Genomic DNA, 22,636 nt, shown 5'->3' with positions numbered 1-22,636 from the left:
TTCCGACCGTTGGAATGCACTCCCCGCTGCAGTCCGCTTATGCTCTTCACTGCACCTATTCCGTAATTCACTACTTTCATTTCTAGGGTACCCTGTAAGAAGGCCTTAGGCCTGTGGGGATTGCCCTATCAAAAAATTTGATAATAATAATAATACACTGACATGTAGATCTACCATATGGTAATTATTGGTATGATTGTGTACGCCTACCGTATACGGTACCGGTACTGGCGGTAGGTCTACGGGGCGCGTACGGTGCATCGTTTCCGCAAGGGGAATCCCCACGCAATTTTGAAAATGACACGATGAACATGAAGTCGAACTCGATCAAACTAGTGTAGACTACTACGTACTAGTGTATGTTACTTTCAAAGAAAGAAAAGTAGGAATCTTGTAATTGTGCAGACGACACTGACGACAGAGTACAGCAGCAACATTTTCGGCTTTATGAGACCTGATCTTCCTCATGCATGTGGTTGCCACTACTCCTTTCGTGTATAGTTTGTGAAGTGTAGTATTGTAGGATGTATTTGTCGGCGTGCATATGCCTATTACTAGCGTTGGTGCTGGAGTTTGGCTGGCGATCAGCTAGGAGTATGTCGATTTGGGTGAGTTTTACTGGGCCATGTACATGAACATGTACTATCAACCTTGAAGCTTCCACAAACGCTGTTCACATTGAAAACGTCTGCATTCCAAACACACCACTTCAATTTGTAGTATGCAGTGCTGGCATTGTAATTATTATATCAAGTGTTCAGATTTCTTTTTTTTTAATTGTTTCAATCAAGTCTGCTGTAAAGCAACCAAGTCCAAAGCATGTGTGTGTGTGTGTGTGTGTGTGTGCGTGTGCGTGTGTGTCTGTGTCTGTCTGTGCGTGTGTCTGTGTAAGGTGGAGCAGTATAATGGTTGTATTTTGTTTCTTCCGACTTGCCACGAGGTCAGTGGTATATACAAGTGGATGTGGCTTATACTATGTTCTATGTTTGCTCTGTGCTCAATAGATTGCTACGGTATATTCTGGTCCGTGCCAGGCAAGGCAAGAGCTGGCTTCAGTTGTCTCAGAGCTACAGACTGTGTCTGTTCAGGTTAGCACCTGGCCTTTACAATGCGGCATTCTCGCGAAATAACGTTACTGTAATGCCCTCACTGTACATGATTACCCGATCATTTTGTTCATTGTGTGTGTGTGTGTGTGTGTGTGTGTGTGTGTGTGTGTGTGTGTGTGTGTATGTGTGTGTGTGTGTGTGTGTGTGTGCAAAAATAAATATTAAAAGTTATTAAAAGCCTCCTTTTGTGGACCCCATTCGTGACAGTCCCACTTTCACCTGAGCAAGTTGTAAATGCATTTTGTAATCTGGACACAACCCTATTCAGGACAGTTATGAGTCCTATGACCGCTCCCGAGAATGTCCCTACTATAATTAATTATAAGACTCACACGTGTGCTTGTGTGTGTGTGTGTGTGTGTATACATGTGCAGGATGATTTCGTGAAGCATTCCAAGCTGAAGAGAAGGATGGCCAAATTGGAAGAGGAGTCCTCACAATACGGTATACTGTCATTGCTCTTATGATACCGGTATCTGCTTTTCAAATGCATCCCATTTCTTAGTGCTGGAATCACACAGTCACAGGACCTCGGTGTTGCGGCGATTTGTGACTATCACATGACCAATGAAACAGTGTAAAAACCTGAATCTGTTCTTTATGCGCATTTAGAATCCTGTAGAACTTAACAATTTCATTCATCTTGGGCACCCTGTAGTGTAAGAAGACCTTAGGGTCTGTTGGGAATGCCCAAGTAAAATAATAAAATACAATAGAATACAATACAGGACGCTTCACGCAGCTTCATAACTAGAAAAGGTTTGTGATCACCACTGGCCCACACTCAATCACTGCGAAGTTAAGTGCTGGCCAATGGTGCTCGCTACCCGTTTCTGTTTATGAGCATGTTATTTTTTACACAAGGCCGCAGGCTATAAATTTTGATGGTGCGATGACAGGAACGTTGACCAAGTGGTGCATGCATCCACGCAAGATCGAGCATGTTGTTGACAATAGTTTACGATGTTGAACTCGGTTTTTTCTCTTAACTCTGCTTTTGTAGGTAAACTTGTGCTCAAACGTTCCCTCTGGTTAATTGTCCCTATCTATAGTGTACTGGTAAGTGGTGTTTGTCATTGAAGTTTGTTGATGCACGCTATCTTTTACTTGGTATGGCTGTTTGAGTCCTGTTGTGAGTCTGTGGAGTAGAGCAATGATGATACGAATGTAGTGCTTGTCTCTTTCTATTGAACAAGTTTCTGATCTATTCAAATGTGCCTGTGCTCCACAATAGGTGATGATGTCACTGGGCTATGCGGTGGTTGTGCGCACCGCTGCTGCTTTCCACTTACCTGAGAGCTGGGTGTACCCATTCGGATCGCTATTGGCATTCCCTACAAGTCATGAAGGTAGGATTCTTGCTAGTGCTCCTCTTTCAACTTGGCTTACCAGTGTGTGTGCGTGTGCGTGTGCGTGTGTGTGTGTGTGTGTGTGTGTGTGTGTCTGTGTGTCTGTGTGTCTGTGTCCCATATGGTGCAGTGGTATGTGCAGCGATTTCCAATCGATAGCTGCGGGTTCGATTCCCGACGATTATGGTCACACACATCTGTCTTCTCTTTCTCAAACTCCTCCTGGCTTTTCTTTCATTCTCCTGGGTGGTTACGAACAGCCAGTGCATGCCGACGTATGTGGTGTGATGTGTGTGCGTGAAAAAAAATGAAAAAAGACCAAGAAGTAAGGATTCACTGGCCAGAAAAAGCCACTTCGAAGCTTCATAGCTGTATGGTGTAGACCAGGCTGAATAGTGGCGGTCAATTCTTCAGCCTTGCAAGCTGTTGAATGGTGCAATCCCAACACCAGCTGCTATGGCTTCTGCTGTAGCATCGGAACGCCAGGAATGCAGTGTTAGTTTTCTCTGCGGTGCCCTACAACTTGAATGGTGTTTGTGGGTATGATGGAAAAGTGTGTGTGTGTGTGTGTGTGTGTGCGTGCGTGTTGTTGTTTCATGACAATGGCTGGGGAAAGTGGTTGCTCCTCACGCTAGAGGGCGCGCTTTTCCTCCGACTTGACTTGACACTCAACGGAAAAGGGCGAACCCCGGTGTGGGGAGCATGAAATTATCGCCACAGTCGCTACTAGTATTCTATGGCAATGGCTTGTTCATGAAACTTGTAAGATTTGACTCTGGCACTTTGTCACTACTGCCAGTGAGTGTAGTCACACTGAGGGGGGGGGGGGGGGGGGCTGTTTACAGGAGAAAAATAAACCCGGGCTTATTCAACCCCAGGCCTACGATAAGCCCGCCTTGATCTGTCACCCAGTCATTTTAGAGCGCGCGTTTACATGGCGAGGCGGGCTTATTCAACTCGCCCCGAGCTGAACTAGCCCTACCCTTGACCCTCGAGCTTATCCAACCCCCAGGGCGTATAAGCGTGTTTTTCCGTATTTTTGGATTTGCGTGGTGAACCAGAGAGGATGTCGCCACAGACAGTGCGTCTCTTTTGTTTCTTTCTTGGCATTTTTTCTGCTGATTTTTCGTTCACTGGAACGTCCTATAGCTATAGTAGCCCATCCTTCACCTTCTCGAAAAATAGACGGTCCCCTTGGAAATTCGCGATTCCGCGCCCACGGCAAATTCCGCGATTTTCGTAGGTTTCCGCGAATCTAGCATTTTCCGTGGAAATCATGCAATTTTCAGTGAATTCATGAGCCCACCCTGTACAGGTTTTCATGCATGGTGTGTGTTCTGTGCGCTGCTACGTACACTTCATGGTGTACGCGAAGTGCGTGGCTGTGATCTTTTGTCCCCAGGGCCGAACTTTGACATCGCACTGTTCTTCGCGCTTCGAAATTCCTTGCTTTGTCCTCCATCCACGTTTTTGTGGTCCATAATTAGGGAGGTTTAGTCCCACGTAATCCATGGGTACTTTACGTGTGTGTACCACGTGATACTCAGTGACCCACGTACAGACGTTTTCTGATTCGCGACATACCGTATATAGAGGCTCACCCACGTTCCGCTGGAACGTGGGTGAAAATCAGAATGGAGCGCATTGTGCGAGCTGTGAGGGTGCTCAGCTGAAGAAGTTTCCGAAGCACGGAATCAAAATATTGTATGAGCTTCTTAGGCCCGGGTAGCTTTGTCTTTGACCAGGTTTGGGCCTTTCGCTTCATGCTTTTGTTTGTTCCGTGTGACTAAACACATTGTTACGTGGGTGCCCTTCATCCACTTTACGTGGATCACCCACGTACGCGTTTGCGTTACGTGGGAACTAAACCTCCCTACTATAGTTGCAAGATACTGCAGTTTCCGCAAATTTACTATATCTGGCCCACATTTTTCCCTGTCTTCGCCCGCAATTTCTTGCGCATATTTCTGAATATTTTTCTCACGATTCAGAGGGACAGAATAGGTGACAATTGGAAGGCAGTAACAGCATGAGTCGGCACTTCTTGATCCAAATTTTCATCATACACGAACATTTACCACTGCATTCATGTGCGATTTGAAAAATAAAATGCGCGCAGAACTCGCTGTCACTCACCTGAACTCTGCCCCGTACAACCATCATGAAAACGGTTGAAAAATAAGACCGGGCTTATTTTTTCTCATGTAAACTGCCCCCGGGTAGCTTCAAAATCAAGGACACAAGGCGATTGAGGTCACCCATGTTCGAGCTTACATGTATGTATACCGGTATGTGGGTGCACATGTGCACGTGTTCTTGTTCCTTTGTTCCTGCAGTTGGTACTGTAAGCATGTGGTGGTGGTTGGCAGCGTCAAGGCAAGTGCTCTACACCGCACGCAAACTGGTCTCAGCATCCAGATGACCCATAGTCTAGACTTCCACTGTAAAAAATGTAGTGGCAATATAATTATTATATTGCCACTGCTGCTGCCACATATCTTGAACACTTTACCATAGTGAGTCATAAATAATTACGCTGCTTGTGGAATATTAGAAGAGGATCAGTCATCTTACTCCATGTTTCTGAGCATTCGGCACACTGCAGAGAGAACCACACTGAATATAACAAAACAAACATCCACATGAGACAATGGAACAAAAGATACAGCCTAAGGCTGTGTTTACACGAGAAATTTCAGCCCGGGTTGCCGTTCAAACCTGGCGCGAGATACGCACAGAAGTACTCGCCCCGATTTCAACCCGGGTTGAAACGCCTCATGTAAACACAGCCTTTATACAGAACCGCACTAAATAAAACAAAACAAACATCCACATGAGACAGTGGAACGAAAGATACAGCCTTACAGCGTAGAAGTAAGCACAAAAGAGTGTCCTTTAATATCCTCTCTATTATCATGGATTATGTGTGCGTATGTGTGCGTTTGCGCGTGTGTGTGCATGCATGTGTGGGGGGCAAGTAAATGAAAGCAGAGTGCACCTAGTTGTGATGATGCGTTGATATAACCGGTAGATGAATCAGTTAGAAATCCAGGGAGACTGGATAATCTTCATTCAAGCATGCCATACAATGTCCAGATGCTCCTTCCTTTCGCACTCCGGACTGTATAGTGGTTTTAAGGCCGTCGATAGATAGGTACACAAGACTATCAGCACCCAGGGATTCGGCAAGCTGGTCGGCATTCTTGCTGTTGGCGATTAGCTCGTTATGTGTGGGAATGTTGATGCCCATGAAGCAGGGGTACTTGAGCGGTGGTGATGCAACACGGACATGCACCTGCAGGAAAGAGTGAACACACACACACACACACACAACAAGGCAGAATCGTTATAACTTAATATAAGGTAGAGCAGACAATGCCATTGTACAGGCAGAAGATACTAGTAGCATTCGACCTGGAGAAGGGACGGGATTAATGGCACTTTACGATAGTACAAGTACAGTCGACTCCTGATATAACGAACACCATTGTGCAGAGGAATTATTTCGTTATAGCCGAAGTTTGTTATAGCAGAAATGCACTCACACTATACAAGCAGCAAATCATGACTGACATATTCATATTCCCCATGACATGTCTACAGTATGACTGCACTTGGTTTATATGGAGCCCTACAAGATTTGGTTCGAAAACTGTTCGCTATACAGTCGTCCCTCTCTAATCCGGCACTTGTTTATCCAGCACCCTTGCAAACCAGCACACTTTCTTGCCAAACCGATTTTTTCAGTTCATTTTCTACGCTTTAATCCGGCACTTGAATTCCGCCTCCAGCAGCGATTTTCTGCAACAAATCGCTTAAACTGTACATAATTCGATTTTCTAATCCAGCAGTTGTACATCGCATACCGTCAGAGAGCATCGCAACATACACAACACATGTAACATACACTTGGGAATATCTTACGCCAGTGCATAGGATATTCCCAAGTGTATGTTAAAGACATGCATTCCACAAAGTACTTGGATTGACACAGAAAATCTCTATGTTTTGACGTACGACACAAACATGTATGTTAACAGGTTGGCCGGGTTGGAGGGCAGGATTTGATAATCCAGCACCCTTGTTTATCCAGCAGAAAATGCCGTTGCAAAAGGTGCCGGATTAGAGAGGGACGACTGTATAGGGTCATTTTTGTATGGGATCAAACAGGGGAACATGGACAATAGTTCGCTATATCACGAAATTCGTTCTATGCAAGTTTGTTACAAGTGGAATCGACTGTAGTATAGATACTACTCAGAGTATGAATTTGCAGTAAAACTTGGCAAGGCCACCGCCTACCCTAGAGGGCCGGCCATTGCAACCAGGGCCAAGAGATGCCACTTCCAGTCATTTGGACCTAGTATTCAGCAGGCTCAGAAAGGGTACCCGGGTGTGGGAAGTGCGACCAAGAGAGGGTTGAGCGGACCTGTACAGTCCATATGTTGCCGTCGCAACAACAGCAGGTGCGGCATGACCTTCCATGACACAAGGCCCAAATTAGAAATGACGTAACTAGTTCCACACCACTCCACCTATTCTACATACAAAAAAATCACCCTATGCGTGTCACAGGGTTCGCGCACCGTATATTTCGGGACATAAAAAACCAAGATTACATTGTTTTGTGGTGTGTAGAGGACTTGTCACGGGTATTTTCAAGCGACCAATCATAGACGCACACACCACAGCAAACTGTCGCCGGGGAAAATTAATTTTGTTGAATGAAAACATCGAAAGACTTTGCTTGCATCACATGATCGAAGTCTTGCCACTCCCGAGTCTGTACATCTGAGTAGCAGGCACATCACTTGAGGACTGAAGCGTATGCATTTCATGATGAAAATTTCCTTTCCATTCTCGCAACCCTCTTCTTTATGAAGAACTAGCAGCACCCCCGGCCAGCGTTGCCTGGCCGAATGTGGCATGCGGGTGAAGCAAGTACATGAACAGCACACGTGCTCAGCACGTGGTGGTGGCCAGACCGCTGAAGTCCTGGTGAGCTTGAGGGAGGTTCTTCATCGTTGGAAGGAGAAGGAGGGACGTCTGTGACGCCTTCGGGAGGCTGGTCAGGGTTGTCCATCACCTGGTGGCGGATGAAGCGGCTCAAAAAATTCATAAAATTACGAACAAAAGTGCGATGCGCTCTTCACTGCAGATCAGATGCAGAGTGCAGTCAGTGCAGATCTTTTGTATCCTTTTGTTGCAGATGTTTCTATTTGCAGAGAACGGTTCACGTGGTCCGCAGCGCTTGTGCGGCTGCTAGTGCTACCTATGGCCTAGGCTAGGTATAGGTGGCTACATGATTCGCACGCTTCGCGTGCTCAGTGCTTCTGCGCGCGGCTGCTACTGCTACTCGTACTGATCGTCACAGGTGCCTCTTCTTTATAAGTAAAGATAGGCAGTTTTCTGGCAGGCAAACCAGTAGATTGGCCAATTCACTTGCAAATTTACCAGAAAGGCAGAAACTGCAAATTACCCGCTATTTACAGAGAGGTTCTGCACTACGTAAAGTTGAGCAACTTTACGTTAGTGGGCGGGAAAAACCCGTGAATTCGCGAGTTTGAACTCCACTTACGAAAAGTTGTCTACGTAGAGTATGTAGATAGAGCTCTGATAACATAGGTGCTCCGTAAGTGGATTGGGGTACAGATTTATGACTCTCTCCCCATGTCGATCCGGTCGTACACTGCCGCGTTCGGAGTTGCCAGGGGCAGCTACGTGATTTGAAAACTCCGTATGGCGGAACACAGATGCGCATGCAGTTTACGTACCAATTTCCGTAGATCGACTACGTTTTTTACTAACATAATTACGTTATGCAGAACCTCTCTATTTTGCCACGAATTGTGCCAATATTGACCGCAAATTATGCCATGAATGTTGAGCTTTTCTTCCGCTATTTCCCCCAGGGACAGAGCAAACAACCGCAGCCGAAGAAGTGCAGCACGTTTGTGTACCTTCCACGTACTTAATCCCAGAGTGCATGCACGCAGTGTAGACTCTACCACTGGTGACACGCTTTTTTAGTACACTGGTCATGCTGACTATGCATCAAAGAGTACAGTGAAGATCGTATTGCCTAAAAAATGAATTTCAAGGTTTTTTCAGGACACACCATGTATTTCCATCAGATTCCATCAGGGTTTCCGAGTATATTCTTTACTGGAATTTTTTCCATATTTTAGGGTTTTCAAAGGCTGTACCCTGTACGGACCCTGTGTGAGACTCGGCTGGAGGCCGAGTTTTCCGCATCCGCAGGAACACCACCACCCCCAAGGATCAAGGCACAGATGCAGCTCCTAAAGCGGTGGGAGGTGAGTAGATCAGCCCCACCGCATACAAAGATAACACAGAGACAAAGATGGACTGAAAAAGAACTCACCTCTTTGGCGCCTTTGCTTTTCAGCAAACGCACTATGTTTCCGATGGTGGTCCCTCGCACAATGGAATCGTCGACAAGGACGACACGCTTGCCCCTGAAGTTCTCTTGCAGTAAGCCAAACTTCTTGGTGACACCTGTGCGACGAAGGCGCATGCTTGGTAAGATGAAAGTGCGGCCAACGTACCGGTTCTTTGTCAACACCTCAACGTAATTCAAACCTAACTGATCTGCGAAGCCCATTGCAGCCGGTGTTGCCGACTCCGGCACCGTACTCACGATGTCAGCTTCGACTGGAGCTTCAATGGCTAATCTCCGGCCACAGCGGAAACGCGCACTGTAGACCTGTTGACCCTCATGTACTGTATCAGCTCGGGAGAAATACACATACTCAAAGATGCAGAACGCTGGTGGCTTGCGGTCATTGGAGCCTGGTATGCATGGTCGATCCACAATACATTCCGTCTTCATACCAGAGCGCCGCAAGCACACAATTTCACCGGGAAGAACTTCACGCAGATACGATGCGCCCATGCTCAGAAACGCACACGATTCAGAAGCAACAACCCAGCCAGAAACGGAGTCCTCACCATCTTCACCGGGAGCACATACTTGCCCTAGACAAAGCGGTCGATTGCCAAACGGATCCCGCACTGCATAGACTTCTTCACCGACCATGATGACGAAAGAGTAAGAAGTCTGTGATAGAGACATGAAGTGACAAATACGAGCTGGCCAATCGGGTTTGCTGCCCTCCTCTTTATCAGGCTTGACGGTGAGGAGCTGCAAGATGAGTTCACTGTCACTCTGAGAAGTTAGGCCCACGCCACGCGACATTACATCCTGGCGCAGCTTTCCAGCATTGACAAGCTCACCATTGTGGGCAAGCGCAATGCGACCATGCACTGAATCCACGATGAATGGTTGGCAGTTGACTAGCTCAGAAACGCCGGATGTGCTGTAGCGAGTATGCCCAATGCCCGCAACACCAGCCAGGCGCTTCAACTCTTCTTCAGAGAATATATTCGAGACCATGCCCATGCCTTTGTGCTTATTTAGAGAAGTGCCGTTAGTTGTTGCCATACCAGCGCTCTCTTGGCCACTGTAAACACACACACACACACACACACATGTATATACACATACACAGAGGTGAGCACGTGTGTGCATACACACAAATACATGCGCACACAGTGCTGTACCACAAGTAAGTTTTATAGTATGTTTTACACACTTTACTAATATGGACCAACAGTGATGAAACGGATGGTGGCCATAAGGCCAGTGGATATGAAGGAAACTGGAACTCTGAGAACGTGTCCGTGCACACCTGTGTAAATCATCATAACAACGTACATGTGCTCTGAAATTCAGCATCAAGCAATACAATGACATGACTGTACTGGTTGGTATTTTTTATAGTAGGCCTACGGTAACTAAACACAACAAATGTTTTGGCAAAAAAGTGAATGCGAAAAGGTGGTCCAACTACTGCACGCAATGTCCTGGCAACTACTTTGCACAAAGAAATCCAAGTGACAATAATGTAATGCGAACAGGAATTCTAACTAACCGGTGTTGTAAAGCAACCATTCCAAGGCAGAGCAGCGAGGAAACTTCTGTTTCTTGTAAATTTGAAGAAACAACTCCAATGACACCACATGCATCATGAAGGACATGTTCCTCTTCTTCATCGTAGGCTATTGTGCCTCGCCTAGTTGAAATGGGGCACGACATGTCTGCGAGGCAACGAGACTGAGACTCGCGAGAGCTTTACTTCTCTCTCATTCTGATTCACAAAAGAAACAAAAACATTGACTGTTCGATGCAGAACACAGCCAGTGCAGAGTCAGCAGTCTCTCTCAGCACTGCAGTTTCTTTTGGCCTTTTTTAGGGAAAGTTTCACATGCACGCTGTGTGAGAGGCTCACTGAGAGCACTGAGAGGCCGGATCCTGACTCCTGAGAGCTGAGAATCACACGTCATTATGGTCACGCACGTGACATGTGCACAATCAGTATGAAATCGAAAGCGCGCTTTTAGTACAGGACCCGGTACCCGGCGCCCTTGCTTGATCATTTTGATTGATATGACGTAGCAAAGAATACTCAGTACAATGCTACATGCCACGTACATCTACCAAGCAGGGAGTCGTAAAATACCGGTATTTTACGACTCCCTGCTACCAAGGAGCTTCTCGAATGACTTGTCATGTACAAATTATAGATCTACATGATCTCGTAGGCACTGCCGGTTGATCATGAAGGACTCTATCCTAGGAGTAGGGGGGAAGGGACTAGACTAGATAATACTACTAGAGTCACTAGACATGACAAGTATGGCCTACCGAGTGGGCATGGGGTCGGCCATGTGTGTCGGTTCCTGTCAATGACAATGCCATGGTGATCGTTGTGGGCCATGGGCGATGGCACCAGTGCGAATGTTTTCCTTCCGTGGAGCCAGACTACTGAACACCGCCCTGCTGTTCAGCGTTTCCGTCTTCTGCGGTGTCGTTGTTGGCTCGCTATTGCACATACTATACCAGTATGCACCGTGTAAATCGGCTAGTGACGATGCGCACAAAGTAATTTCGGAAAGTGCGTCGAAAGCGGACGGAAACGATTCCCTTCAGCGGCAGCAATCGCAAGAGGAAGGACGCAGAATCGCATGGCACTGCCAGTGGCAGAATGGCGGAGCAAGAAAATCAGGGTAAGATATCAGAGAATTTTTTACATGATTCTACAGTCGACTCCTGAATCCTGATATAACGAACACCGTTATGCAGCCAACCGAAGTAAGTTCTTTATAACAGAAATGCACTTACACCAAACAAGCAACACTTCCGATGATGACTGTGATGTGGCCCGCAAATGACTATGATTGTATTACTACTACAATCATGTGTCATATGTAAACTTGGCGTGCATGCAGCCCTACAAGATATGGTTCGATAGAAACGAAAGTTGTTCGCTACAAAATATCATTTTTCGTATCCGGGGTTCAAATAGGGCCGTGGACAATACGGTTCGCTACATCACGAAGTTCATTATACAAGCTGATGACAAGTGGAGTCGACAGTATGATTGTAGTGAGTGACGTCGTTTTAAAGTTCCAGCTGTGTACTGCACACGGCCGTGTTCGGACATATGCATAGCATGCAACCTTATAGCAGCCGCGCTGAAGCAGGCGTTCACGGCCCGTGACCCATGACTGACAATATGAGCAGCTAACAATATGAGCAGCTAACTTAGCTCAGCAAATTCATGATGATGACAAGCCTAACGAAGGGTCCTGAGCTGTTAGCTCTCCTGTTGCATTACTGATTGGCATCGTTTTGAAGTTCCAGCTTTGTTGTTCACGTGGCCATTCTGTTAGCATCCATAGTACGCGACAAAAATATGATCTTTGGTTTGAGGAAGGTGTGTGTGTGTGAATGCTGTGCACTGTACTCACAGGGCATCACAGCCAGTGTGGTATAAGGACATTCTCAGTGATGCACAACCAAGCATGCCAGCTAGTCGTGTACCAACTGAGTCGGCAAGCAGGCACCAAGGCAGCAATGAACCTGAACAAGGCGCCGAGGGTCACCTGGACCAATCTTCGGACGGCGCGGCTGTGTTCGCAATACTCACCGACAAAGCCAGTGTTGATGATCGCGTCATGAATGGTGCAGTGCTGTCATGGGCCAGTGTTTTACTGCATCGCCGTCTTGCTAAGGCCATGCCAGGTGAATACACATTAGCTCACAGTGCAGACCATGATATGCATCACCTCATTGTTATGTGCCAGACATGCACCAGCATCCCATCGGCGAGCGACGAAGTGAAGAGCAACATTCACTGGTTGGTGGGTGCTAGTGCATCGTCACCAGATGCACTGTTCGGTGCTGCTGTACGTCAAACTGGAACAGGCTCCGCTGGCTGGTTAGTGATTGTGGAAGATTCCTCATTCGTCAATGTCCCTCAGTTACTGCACTATATTGGCCGGTCAGTTGCCATGCAGCATGCCATTGCTGTGCGCTCACCTGAAATTGCCTGCCCGTGCATGCAAGAACACTGCATGCCTTGCTCAGCAGATGACATTGCTGCTTTAGTTGTTCCTATGCATCTGGCGCAACGCTATACGGCCAAGTCTCAACACGCATCGTCCAGTCCGTCCGATTCCTATCAACAAGGAGGCAACGCTGCTGCTGCTGCTGGCATTGCAGATCTGTCACGTCAGCTCCAAGAAGTACTAGATGTCCGTAAATGCCCGGCTGCCGAAGACAGGCACACAAAGGTAGGGTTGCAAACAACCAGTGTAAGTTGGTACCTGTCAGAATGCCCCCCCCCCCCCCCCCAATTCCACCTTCTGCAGAGCAAATTTTATAAGCCCTGGGCCTACTGTGCAATCTACATCCCAAGTTCTTGGAAACAATCTGAGTTCCTGGATTGTGTTTTTGTTCCCGGGTAGCCCTATGTACATCTCAGCATCATGCGGCGTGCAACTCCAAGCAGAAGCCACACATGATTGCTATGGTGAAGTTTGCCTGCGTTCTTTTCATGATGCAGGGCGGAGCGCGTCGTTCATCCGGCTTGTGTCACCGCATTGCACACATCCTGGATAGGAACTACTGGAGCCAGCCACAATCAGGTTTTCAGACAGCTATGGTAACGTGCCTGACCCACAGCGAGCAATACAAGCATCTCCTGCATGAGGTACTAGGCTTCGGAAGTTTGAAAGCATGGAATACGCAAGTGGAGCTACTGTAAAACCGGAAAAATTTGGTGTGGTTTTATTTTCGGTAACTTCGGTACTGTCGCGAACGTCACGATGAAATACATGTACAGCTAGCTGTACATGAAAATGAAGTCGGAATAACCAATTCAAAGTTGTATTTGCATTACATAACGATGATTTGTGCTCTCTTACTTTCTAGCTTCGAAGGAATTCTTCGTTTCTCCAGTCTTTGCATTTTGCTCATGCGTGACTTTCCTTTCTTTTTGTTATGCATGACCATGATGACGTATTGGTATGGCGTATATATGTACGTGACCACTTGACTGCATGTTCACTAACTACAGACAGTAGGCTAGTGCACTTTAGCGATTCGCTCTCCTTGCTGTTCACTTCTTCTCCGTTTCTATTTTGTCGCTGCACTAGTTCCTTTTTCCACCATGCCACATCGATGAAAGTCGTGGTCGCCATTTTAATGCATGATCTCTGTGCGCAGCTGCCTGTGGATGCAGCTGCTTTTTCCGTTCAATTTTGATCTTGTTTTGAGAAAGAATGAAACAAACAAACTTTCCAAATGAAGAAACGTTGTCGAATGTCTTTCATGTCCGTTGGTTCGTGATGAAAATGTCGCGAATCAGGACAGGTACAGGTAATTTTTACCTCAAATAAAACGCACCGACAATATACTTGCATGCATGCCGACTGCAGTACGGATAACGGGTTTACCGAAATTTTCGCGCTACCGAACCGTTGATTTTGGGAAATACCGAAAATATTACTCCACTGAAAATTCCCGGTTTTACAGTACATTGTCACAGCTGTTACCGTATTCCTATGCAAACTATACTTCTGCCGGTGTAGTCTCTGCAGTCAAGTTCAATTCGTGTCTGTATTGCCTTCAGGGTGATGTTACGTACTCACACCAGTCTCGAGATCTCCTGTACTGGCTTGATGCATGATCATCGTTGACGTCAGCTAATACAGTGCGGCATTCATGATTGTTTAGAGCTCTGTAATGTGAGGGGCATTTGCTTATGCCGTTGACACTCAGAGAATCACAAAAGCACATCAATTGCAGATTGCTGTAGACACTACGACGAGGATGGATCATGCAGTCTACGTGACATCGTAATGATATAATTATTTAAACAGTTGCGTTCAAAGTTTAGAAGTTATGCCTGGGCTGGTATGTAGGACACCCGGTATGCTTCATTTGCTTTATGATTGTGCTGTTCTGACAGATGCTGCGAGACTGGGCGTCACGTTTGTACTTTCGAATTGAATCACTGCGCATGCAGCTGAAAGAACAGGTACGTGCACACCAAACTGATGAATCCCAACGGTCTTACCAAATTGAAGGTGATGTGCACTGCATGCCATGTACCAATACATCCAGCAGACTTCCTGCTCCTTCACTCGATGCCTTGGAATTATGTAACCTTAAACTTAAGACCCAAGCCAAAGGCTCTGATATGACATCGGCGGTTTCCTTCTTCCTCTGGCTGTCTCTTTCATGCATACATATCAGGGCCGGCGCCACTGGTGCGGTCGGTACGGCCATGGCCGTACCAATTTCCCAAAAAGTCGGCCCACACGGAACGTCCAAAATCTGGGAGAAAAAGTTTCGATGTATGATTTTGTACGGGGAGTCGTAAAATGGACTACCCTGTCATCAGGAACATTCCACGTACAGTGAACCATGGTGAACTATCATGGATGCAGACTTGCTAGTTTATTGTACCCCGGGGGCTAGGAGATGCACCGAAATGCGCCTAGAGTGCAGGATTTGCCTTCTAAATTCCTAAAAATGTCTGGGGGTCACCCCAGCCTCCCTCCCCCCTCAACATGGCACTATGCCACACTGCTCCTCTCCAGCCCTACATATCATGACTCTGTATTGCACTGGATACTTACTTAGCAATTCTATGCTTTCTCTTGATGGCTGCCTGCAGGAAGTGATGCTTCATCTCAATGCAAACGAGTCTGCGGCAGTAGGCAGTCAGCCACTGCTAGCAAAGAACATTGCGGTGTTCTCACGCATGAGGGATTCATGCTCTGGTGACGGCAAGCCACTACTCTCCCCTACACCACAGTATGGGGAGATCGTCGAACAGTTAAGGCATGCAACGTGGAGTATGAATGATAGAAGTGCTCTAAGGCAAATGTATCTCTTCTCCAGCACTCATTCCAGTTTACCCTTCCAGTATCATACTGAGCTGGATGAGAACAATATCGTCAACGGCGGTGAGCTGGTGGGGAAACTTGTTAGGCAGCGTACGCGCAAGCACAATCCCAAGCTGAAGGTGAAGGGACGCATACTGGACGCGCATGTGCGTACTTGTCCTAGCTATGGCACTGAATACCGTTTGACCATTCAGCTGTCTACAGTGATACTAGACGGTACACGTTCGTACATGCTTCAGAGGAGACTGGGCGACTACATGCTAGTACCATCCCATGGTGTTCCATATCGCCGATCCACTGTTGCCATATTGCCAATCTCAATGGCCGGCCACAGGTTCCAGGCATTCTTGGCCATGTATGAGCGCACGGTGTTACGCCAAGACGTGCACCACGTCAAGCTGGTGGTGGTGCTCATGTCGACGGATGATAGCGTTCACCAAGCCGTATCAGCCGACATCATTGCCATGAAGCAAAGATACCCATCGGCAGATGTCCTATTTGATTTCCGTCCAGAGACGTTCAGGCGTGGTCGATGTCTACACTATGCTGTTTTGCAGCAAGACCCTGGAGACATACTGTTTTTCTGTGATGTCGACATCACCTTCTCAGCAGGGTTTCTACAACGGTGCGTACACAACGCTGAGCCGGGACTGCAGGTGTACTCGCCTATTCCGTTTGCCCTGTATGACCCTGTGTTTGTGCAGCGGGCTAGGAAGTACGGTCTGCGCAGAGACAGCTTCGACAACGCTGCCCTGGGTATGACCGACGAGCAGGTGCATGAGGTCATTGATGACATGATGAGAAGCGGATGGCCAACAGGACATTTTCCACACGGCGGTGGTGGCGGTGGCGCCAATAGCACCAGTGAGTATAGGCATCAGTACATCGTCGAGAATGGGTTGATGGTGGATGCAGAGTACGGCCATTGGTTGGAGCACTCATACGGTATGCTGTGCTTGTATCAACAAGACTACATGAATGCCGGTGGTTTCGACCTCTCCATCGCTGGCTGGGGCGGTGAGGACGTTGATCTAGCGGAGAGGTTGGTAGCTAGGGCTGGCTTGGACCTATTCCGGAGTCCTGATCCGGAGCTCTTTCATCGCTGGCATCCCAAGCATTGTGATCCTGAAGCGCTGGATGAGCATCAGTATCTTATGTGTACGGCTTCAAGGGAAGAATCTATAGCATCACTGCAGCAACTTATTATAGTACACTATGGCCTGTGAGTTGTGGCCTGTCTGCGTGTGCCAGTGTCCGCTTAACACATGCAGCGGCTGTGCTAGCATCTGTCTGCATTTTTACGTATGTTCAAGGACCAACTCTATTTTCTAGCTTGAGAATCAGTTGATGTCATAATTGATCAGTGATTTAGATTTCTCATTGGTTTGAAGGAGGTGATTTTTTGGAATAGCATATTGCTATCATATTCAGTGGAATAGAATGATGATTCTCATTTGGTTCAATTGGCGTACGTCAAGCCAAAAAAAACACGGTTCGTGTGAGCCTTGGCTTTCCGCACCCGCAGGAACGCCACCACCCTCTTGGATCAAGGTGCAGATACAGCTCCTAAAGCGGGTGAGCAGTGAGTAGATCAAACCCACCACAAAGTGGTCAAAGACCGAAAATCCCATTCGCTACTGCATCCATGTTTCCCTCGAGCCAGGCAACTATGGGTCGCAGCACAGCTGAAAAAATCCTTCCGCTTCCAAACAGGACTTGAACCTGGTACCCTCTGTCTCTCAATCACGGTCTTAGACCATCCCATAGGCACTATTCCAAGCATGTCAAGCCAAGCACATCTCAAACTTCCAAAGACACAGACTTCACACATGTGTACGTGTGTGTTGTGTGCATGTGGTGTGTGTGTGTGTGTGCGCGCGTGCATGTGTGCGTAAAAAGAAGTAAAAAGGGAAAATAATAGGGATTCAATGGCCAGAAAGAACCTCTTCAACCAGGCTGAAAATAGTCAGCCAGTCATCAGCTTGGTGAGGGGCCGTCCGGGGTTACCGATTGTTTTTACAAAACGAAAGGTTTTAGTATTTTTCAGCCCCCACCCACCTACCTGTTCGGCAGGTAAAACGAATTCCAATAAAATATTGATGACAATTTTCCACACCCAGAAGGAACTGGGCATGCAATCTCCAACTGCATTCAATAATTATTTTCGAAACGAAACTCCCTCAAACCCACCCACCCCAAAACGAAAACTTTTCGTTTTGAAAATATTATTGGTAACCTTGGGCGGTGCCTAAGCTGTTGAATTGTACGATCACACGCAACACCATTTGCTTTGTCTAACACATCTTTGGCGCATGTGCAAGTGGTGTGCAGTGCACCGGCCTACTCCTCACCTATTTCCTGCGAGACTCGCGTTCCCAGCTCCTGGCAGTGTGTGAGTGCAGGGGGGGGGGGGGGGGGGATACGTGTGGGTGATGTGGTGAGTGTTTCACCCAACACCATTCCAGATTATCTTCCACTAAAATACAAAGTACATGTACATGACTGTACTGGCAATTATGTTTAACTCCCTCAAGACAAACAGTCCGAGGAAATGTGGCTAGAGCACGTGTAAAATAAAAATGCAATCTGACCACATTTGCTTGACCTAAGCTAAGCAGTGTCAAAAACGTTTGCTGCTCGCTGCACGTGCAACAATGCACACCAATATACTTGAAGTAAAAGAATAAGAAAATGATCTACGGCTGGGGGAAAAAACGGGAAAACAAACAAAACGAAAACGGCCGAGTATTGAAAATCATGTACAAAAGCGAAGGATATACGGAACAACAACGAAGATTTTAAGACAAACGTGATCATGGTGTAGACGAATTCCCAAGGCATTAGGTACAGAAAAGCCCATCGCATTACATCACAGTCCAGAGACATGGAGTGATACCCATATGAACCGGAATCACTCATCAACTGCCAGAAGAGAAAAAGGACGAAAACAGGAGCAGATTTCATTGGGAAGAGGTACTAAATACACTGGGAAAAACGGTATTGCAGTTCGAGAAGGCATTGAAGCAATGTGGGTCAACGGAGTCACATAAGCAGCAGTTAGCGAAGCATTGCCGAAAAGGCACGTGTGTTTCGTGTTTTGAAAGCAAATTATTGATAAGGTGATAACGGTGACGGGACGCATCATGAAGGCTGTAACAAGTTTCAGCGCTACTCTAACCGGGTAAACAGCATGCTAGTATGTCATGACTACGAGGATGATGATGATGATAATGATGATGATGCTCTGATAGCAAACCTTTGAAATATAAAGGTGAAATGTTACATTGGTACGAGATATTGCAATCCTCAATTGAACAAAAACCTGTCTAGCGTGGCCTAGCGATCTTTGTAGTAGAAGTCGAGATTCGGTGGGTCCGGTGGGATCTTGGGTGGCTGGTCCGGAATAGGAGCATTCTCAACATCCAGCAAGCGTAGTTTCATGTCCATGTTTAGCAGCATGTCAATGTCTTCTGATGCATGTTCCATCTGTGCGCATGATCACAACATTACCAACAACGATATTCATACTTCAAAGTACTTTTGAAGTATCTTCATTTTAGATATTCTTTTGTAGCCCACGTCTCTCCAGTGGCAGGGAGTTGTTTCATTTTCATTTTATTTCACTTCGTTATGGGCACAGGCAATGCAATGCATCGGAGGGTGAAACCAACGATTCCCGCCAGTGACTAATTACAAGGGTGATGGGTGACAAGGTCCATCTAACTCTGTCGACCAGTGGTCTCAGCATCAACGCCGGCTGGATAGGCCATGTGCAGCATGCATGATGGATTGGTGACAGTCCTTCCACACAGGAAAAAACACATGTGCACAATTGCATCTCCTGATGAATTATTATTTTTCTGTCCGAGCGATCTTGTTGGTACTCAGCAGACGCCCCACAATACATTATTTCATACTTCGAAGTACATGTACATATACAATGTCCGAATATGCATTTTCTAGCATCACACGTGTTGTTGTTTACATGGCCAATGCAGGCATGCATGCACACACACCCAATCAACCTCCCTGCACGAGCACACAAGCTACACGCTCATTATGACTGCATGCACGCACGCAAATGCGTGCACACACACACGTGCGTAGATAAGCACAACAACCCTACCGGCTGGTTGAGGAGAACTCGAAGGCCATCAATCCAAATTGCATACTGCAGATAAGAGAACACCAATGCATGCACAACACAGAGCAAGATGAAAGATGCCACGAGGCCCATAAATCGGTTAGTTGAACCTTTCCACAAAGCTCAACTGGATAAACAATCACCAAAGCCAAGAACAGCCCCCTCTGCCCATGCGGACACCTCAGAAAAGCACGCATCTAGGAAATAAGAACAGCTTGTTCCAGTCTTCAAATTTTCCAAGTCACATAGGAACTACTTCGAAGTAGCCCAGCCAAGTTTGGTGGCTCCAGACAACAATTTGTTTATGCATTGATGGATTCTCCACAGGCCTTAGCCTAAATCAAGGGAGTCTCACAATGCCATGGACTTAAAATCCTGCTGGAAACGACGAACGCACAGCACAGCACATGAACAAATCCGAATTTTGCCAAAAATGTAACAAAGTTAAATCTGTAAAGCTCTTCCTCACTTGTTTCTCATCCTCCGCGACAAAGTCCAGCGTCATTTCTGACTCGGTCACACGAAGAGCAAACTGATACTGAACAGCACAAACAAACAATAAGAAGCACAAACAAACAATAAGAAGCGCAAACAACAATTCATTTCCGAAATTAGGGCAAAGCCTGTCAGAATAGGTTGCTCATTTGCAAATCCCTACCACGCCCTCCCCCCCCCCCCCCCCTCTCTTTGTCTCTCTCTAGAAGTGTACGTACTACTAGTACCTGCAGTGAATCAAACAGCACCATACAGTAGACTGAATGTCATAAACGAGAAGCAGCGCTGCTTACCTGTTGTGATTTGACAGAGTTGGGCACCTTGTCACGCCCACACAGCAGCTCTCGAATCTCCTGCACAGCAACTGCGATACGCCATACGGCAAGCACACAGAAAATACAAGAATGATTGTGAGTGCATACATCACATATTCATGACCGGAGAACCTACGGATCTCCACTGCATAGCAGGGTGGCAACGTACCTTTCTTTGGCAGCTCTTCCAGCGGTAAGACATGCGTACAGCTGTCATCCGGTGTGTTCCAATGCAGAACGCGATGGTTTGGTGACAAGCGACAACACCAGTTAGCACGCTGCTGTCGACCGCGGTTAGTGAACGTGTGAAACAGCGCTCCCTCCGTCAGATGCAGTAACCGCTGCTTCTTAACAAGGTCGACGACTTGTGGCTTGATGCGATCGCGCAGCTCAATGACTGGCTTAGAACGGGTGGTCACATCCACAATCTTGTGCTTCTCGTCATCAATGATGCCAATAATACGACTATACGTCATCTCCCATAGCTCACGCTGCACAAAAACAATACCCACAGACACCATCACTAAACGACAGGATATCTTGACCAAGCAGGCGCGTGGCCGCAAGGGGCACGGGGCACGTGTACCCCCCCCCCCCCTCTAAAAAGTTCGACCTAGGTTCAGCATGTGCAGGTTCCTATCAAGAGCGATCACCTACAACTTCAAGTTGTACTACAAGTACGCCACAGAAGCGCATCTGCAACTGACCTTGAGATCTGCCATGTTGCGTGGGTTTAGCTTCAACACTTCCGTGATCTGCTTCCGTACTACTGTTATCACCTGGAATCCACCAAGCATACGCACACATGCACAGCCACACAGCCACACACAGCCACACACACCCACACACACACGCACACACACACACACACACACACACACACACACACACACACACACACACACACACACACACACACACACACACACACACACACACATGCATACACACAGGCATATATTCACACATCAACATGGACATGATTGTTGCCATAACAAAATTGGGCAAGGACGATATTGAAATTGGGCTTGTAATGTTATACACACTGAGTGGCAGAAACTCCTCCTTTGTGTGTGCATATGTGTGTGTGTGTGTGTGTGTGTGTGTGTGTGTGTGTGTGTGTGCGTGCGTGCGTGTGCGTGTGTGTGTGTGTGTGTATGTGTGTGTCTTGGCCCACACAAACACTCTACAAATACACAATGCCCTGGCCGCATGCACACAGCATGCACACAGCATGCACACAGCATGCACACAGCATGCACACAGCATGCACACAGCATGCACACAGCATGCACACAGCATGCACACAGCAGACTGGAAGCAGAACACAGTGGGCAAACAGCCAGTTCGTGCATCAGGAAGCAATGCTGAGAGGAATGCCGAGTGATTCAACATTACTGACTACATGTATCAGGAATAGACAGGTGACTATCCACACTCGGGCTGTGTAGAGTGTCAATGTCCGGTGACTATCTACACTGAGGCTGTGTAGAGTGTCAATGACAGGTGACTATCTACACTCAGGCTGTGTAGAGTGTCAATGTCCGGTGCACACAGCCACCAATAATACAACAGGCACATGTCGCAACTCCAAGTAAAAGCAGAGAAGAAACTTGTGTTTGTACATGTTGCCGGAAGACTATGAGGGCTGCATGTAAATGAAAGCCTTCAGAAAAGACAAGCTGGTGCACATGGTGGCCGCATGCCTGCAGGGTCTAGTGATCACATGCTACAGTAATGGTTGGCACCTATGCACTGACTGAATGTCACACCAGAAACATATATACACACACACACACATACCTTCTCAAAATCTACAACTCCAGCACCCATCTCTCTCCAGGTTTTATTCAAGAGCTGAATGCAGATTGAGAAGAGCTCTTCGAAGAAGTATTCCGTTGAGTAGAAAATAGGCAGGAAGTTGGTGGCCACTTCTGACGCTGC

At 47.0% G+C, this 22,636-nt stretch overlaps 4 protein-coding genes across 5 annotated transcripts in view; 2 read left to right on the top strand and 2 right to left on the bottom strand.

Moving 5' to 3' along the window:
* Positions 1-359: 359 nt before the first annotated feature.
* On the top strand, positions 360-5,361 carry LOC135817571 (guided entry of tail-anchored proteins factor 1-like). The gene is made up of 6 exons (XM_065330785.1): positions 360-608; positions 1,005-1,088; positions 1,484-1,553; positions 2,113-2,168; positions 2,344-2,458; positions 4,795-5,361. The coding sequence occupies exons 1-6, from the start codon at positions 525-527 to the stop codon at positions 4,878-4,880; spliced, it is 495 nt and encodes a 164-aa protein (XP_065186857.1). The 5' UTR covers positions 360-524; the 3' UTR covers positions 4,881-5,361.
* LOC135817570 (amidophosphoribosyltransferase-like) lies at positions 5,234-10,731 on the bottom strand. Its single transcript, XM_065330783.1, has 3 exons — positions 10,414-10,731; positions 8,844-9,942; positions 5,234-5,753 (listed from the first exon to the last, which is right to left on the bottom strand). The coding sequence occupies exons 1-3, from the start codon at positions 10,575-10,577 to the stop codon at positions 5,499-5,501; spliced, it is 1,518 nt and encodes a 505-aa protein (XP_065186855.1). The 5' UTR covers positions 10,578-10,731; the 3' UTR covers positions 5,234-5,498.
* A 431-nt stretch (positions 10,732-11,162) lies between these two features.
* Positions 11,163-17,202, top strand: LOC135817569 (uncharacterized). 2 transcript variants are annotated; one of them, XM_065330781.1, is made up of 5 exons: positions 11,163-11,548; positions 12,295-13,117; positions 13,390-13,536; positions 14,797-14,865; positions 15,508-17,202. In XM_065330781.1, exons 1-5 carry the CDS (start codon positions 11,265-11,267, stop codon positions 16,963-16,965), a joined length of 2,781 nt encoding a protein of 926 aa, XP_065186853.1. In that variant the 5' UTR covers positions 11,163-11,264; the 3' UTR covers positions 16,966-17,202. The 2 variants fall into 2 exon arrangements, with proteins under 2 accessions (XP_065186853.1, XP_065186854.1); XM_065330782.1 differs by lacking the exon at positions 11,163-11,548 and adding an exon at positions 11,600-11,927.
* A 1,032-nt stretch (positions 17,203-18,234) lies between these two features.
* The window catches only part of LOC135817567 (engulfment and cell motility protein 2-like), a 19,079-nt gene continuing 14,677 nt past the window's right edge, over positions 18,235-22,636 (bottom strand). The window contains exons 15-21 of the mRNA XM_065330780.1: positions 22,496-22,632; positions 21,400-21,471; positions 20,862-21,183; positions 20,672-20,742; positions 20,353-20,421; positions 19,866-19,910; positions 18,235-19,225 (exon numbers count right to left, since the gene is read on the bottom strand). Coding sequence (XP_065186852.1) covers positions 19,076-19,225; positions 19,866-19,910; positions 20,353-20,421; positions 20,672-20,742; positions 20,862-21,183; positions 21,400-21,471; positions 22,496-22,632 — 866 coding nt within the window. The 3' untranslated portion in view covers positions 18,235-19,075. The remainder of the gene's footprint in view (positions 19,226-19,865; positions 19,911-20,352; positions 20,422-20,671; positions 20,743-20,861; positions 21,184-21,399; positions 21,472-22,495; positions 22,633-22,636) is intronic.

This window comes from Sycon ciliatum, chromosome 5 (genome assembly GCF_964019385.1).
Source record: "Sycon ciliatum chromosome 5, ocSycCili1.1, whole genome shotgun sequence".
In the NCBI taxonomy this organism is placed as follows: Eukaryota; Metazoa; Porifera; class Calcarea; order Leucosolenida; family Sycettidae; genus Sycon; species Sycon ciliatum.
This window is presented reverse-complemented; position numbering and strand designations above follow the sequence as displayed.

Bases quoted from the DNA above. Each gene is read 5' to 3' on its own strand.
- LOC135817569 (XM_065330781.1), top strand. From the start codon at position 11,265: ATGGCACCAGTGCGAATGTTTTCCTTCCGTGGAGCCAGACTACTGAAC. The intron at 13,118-13,389 runs GTAGGGTTGCAA...TTCATGATGCAG, and splicing joins CCGAAGACAGGCACACAAAG to GGCGGAGCGCGTCGTTCATC. The intron at 13,537-14,796 runs GTACTAGGCTTC...CTGTTCTGACAG, and splicing joins ACAAGCATCTCCTGCATGAG to ATGCTGCGAGACTGGGCGTC.
- LOC135817570 (XM_065330783.1), bottom strand. From the start codon at position 10,577: ATGTCGTGCCCCATTTCAACTAGGCGAGGCACAATAGCCTACGATGAA. The intron at 9,943-10,413 runs GTTAGTTAGAAT...GTGTGTTTACAG, and splicing joins ATGGTTGCTTTACAACACCG to TGGCCAAGAGAGCGCTGGTA. The intron at 5,754-8,843 runs GTGAGTTCTTTT...TCTTTCCTGCAG, and splicing joins AAAGCAAAGGCGCCAAAGAG to GTGCATGTCCGTGTTGCATC.
- LOC135817571 (XM_065330785.1), top strand. From the start codon at position 525: ATGTATTTGTCGGCGTGCATATGCCTATTACTAGCGTTGGTGCTGGAG. The intron at 1,554-2,112 runs GTATACTGTCAT...CTGCTTTTGTAG, and splicing joins AGAGGAGTCCTCACAATACG to GTAAACTTGTGCTCAAACGT. The intron at 2,459-4,794 runs GTAGGATTCTTG...TTGTTCCTGCAG, and splicing joins ATTCCCTACAAGTCATGAAG to TTGGTACTGTAAGCATGTGG.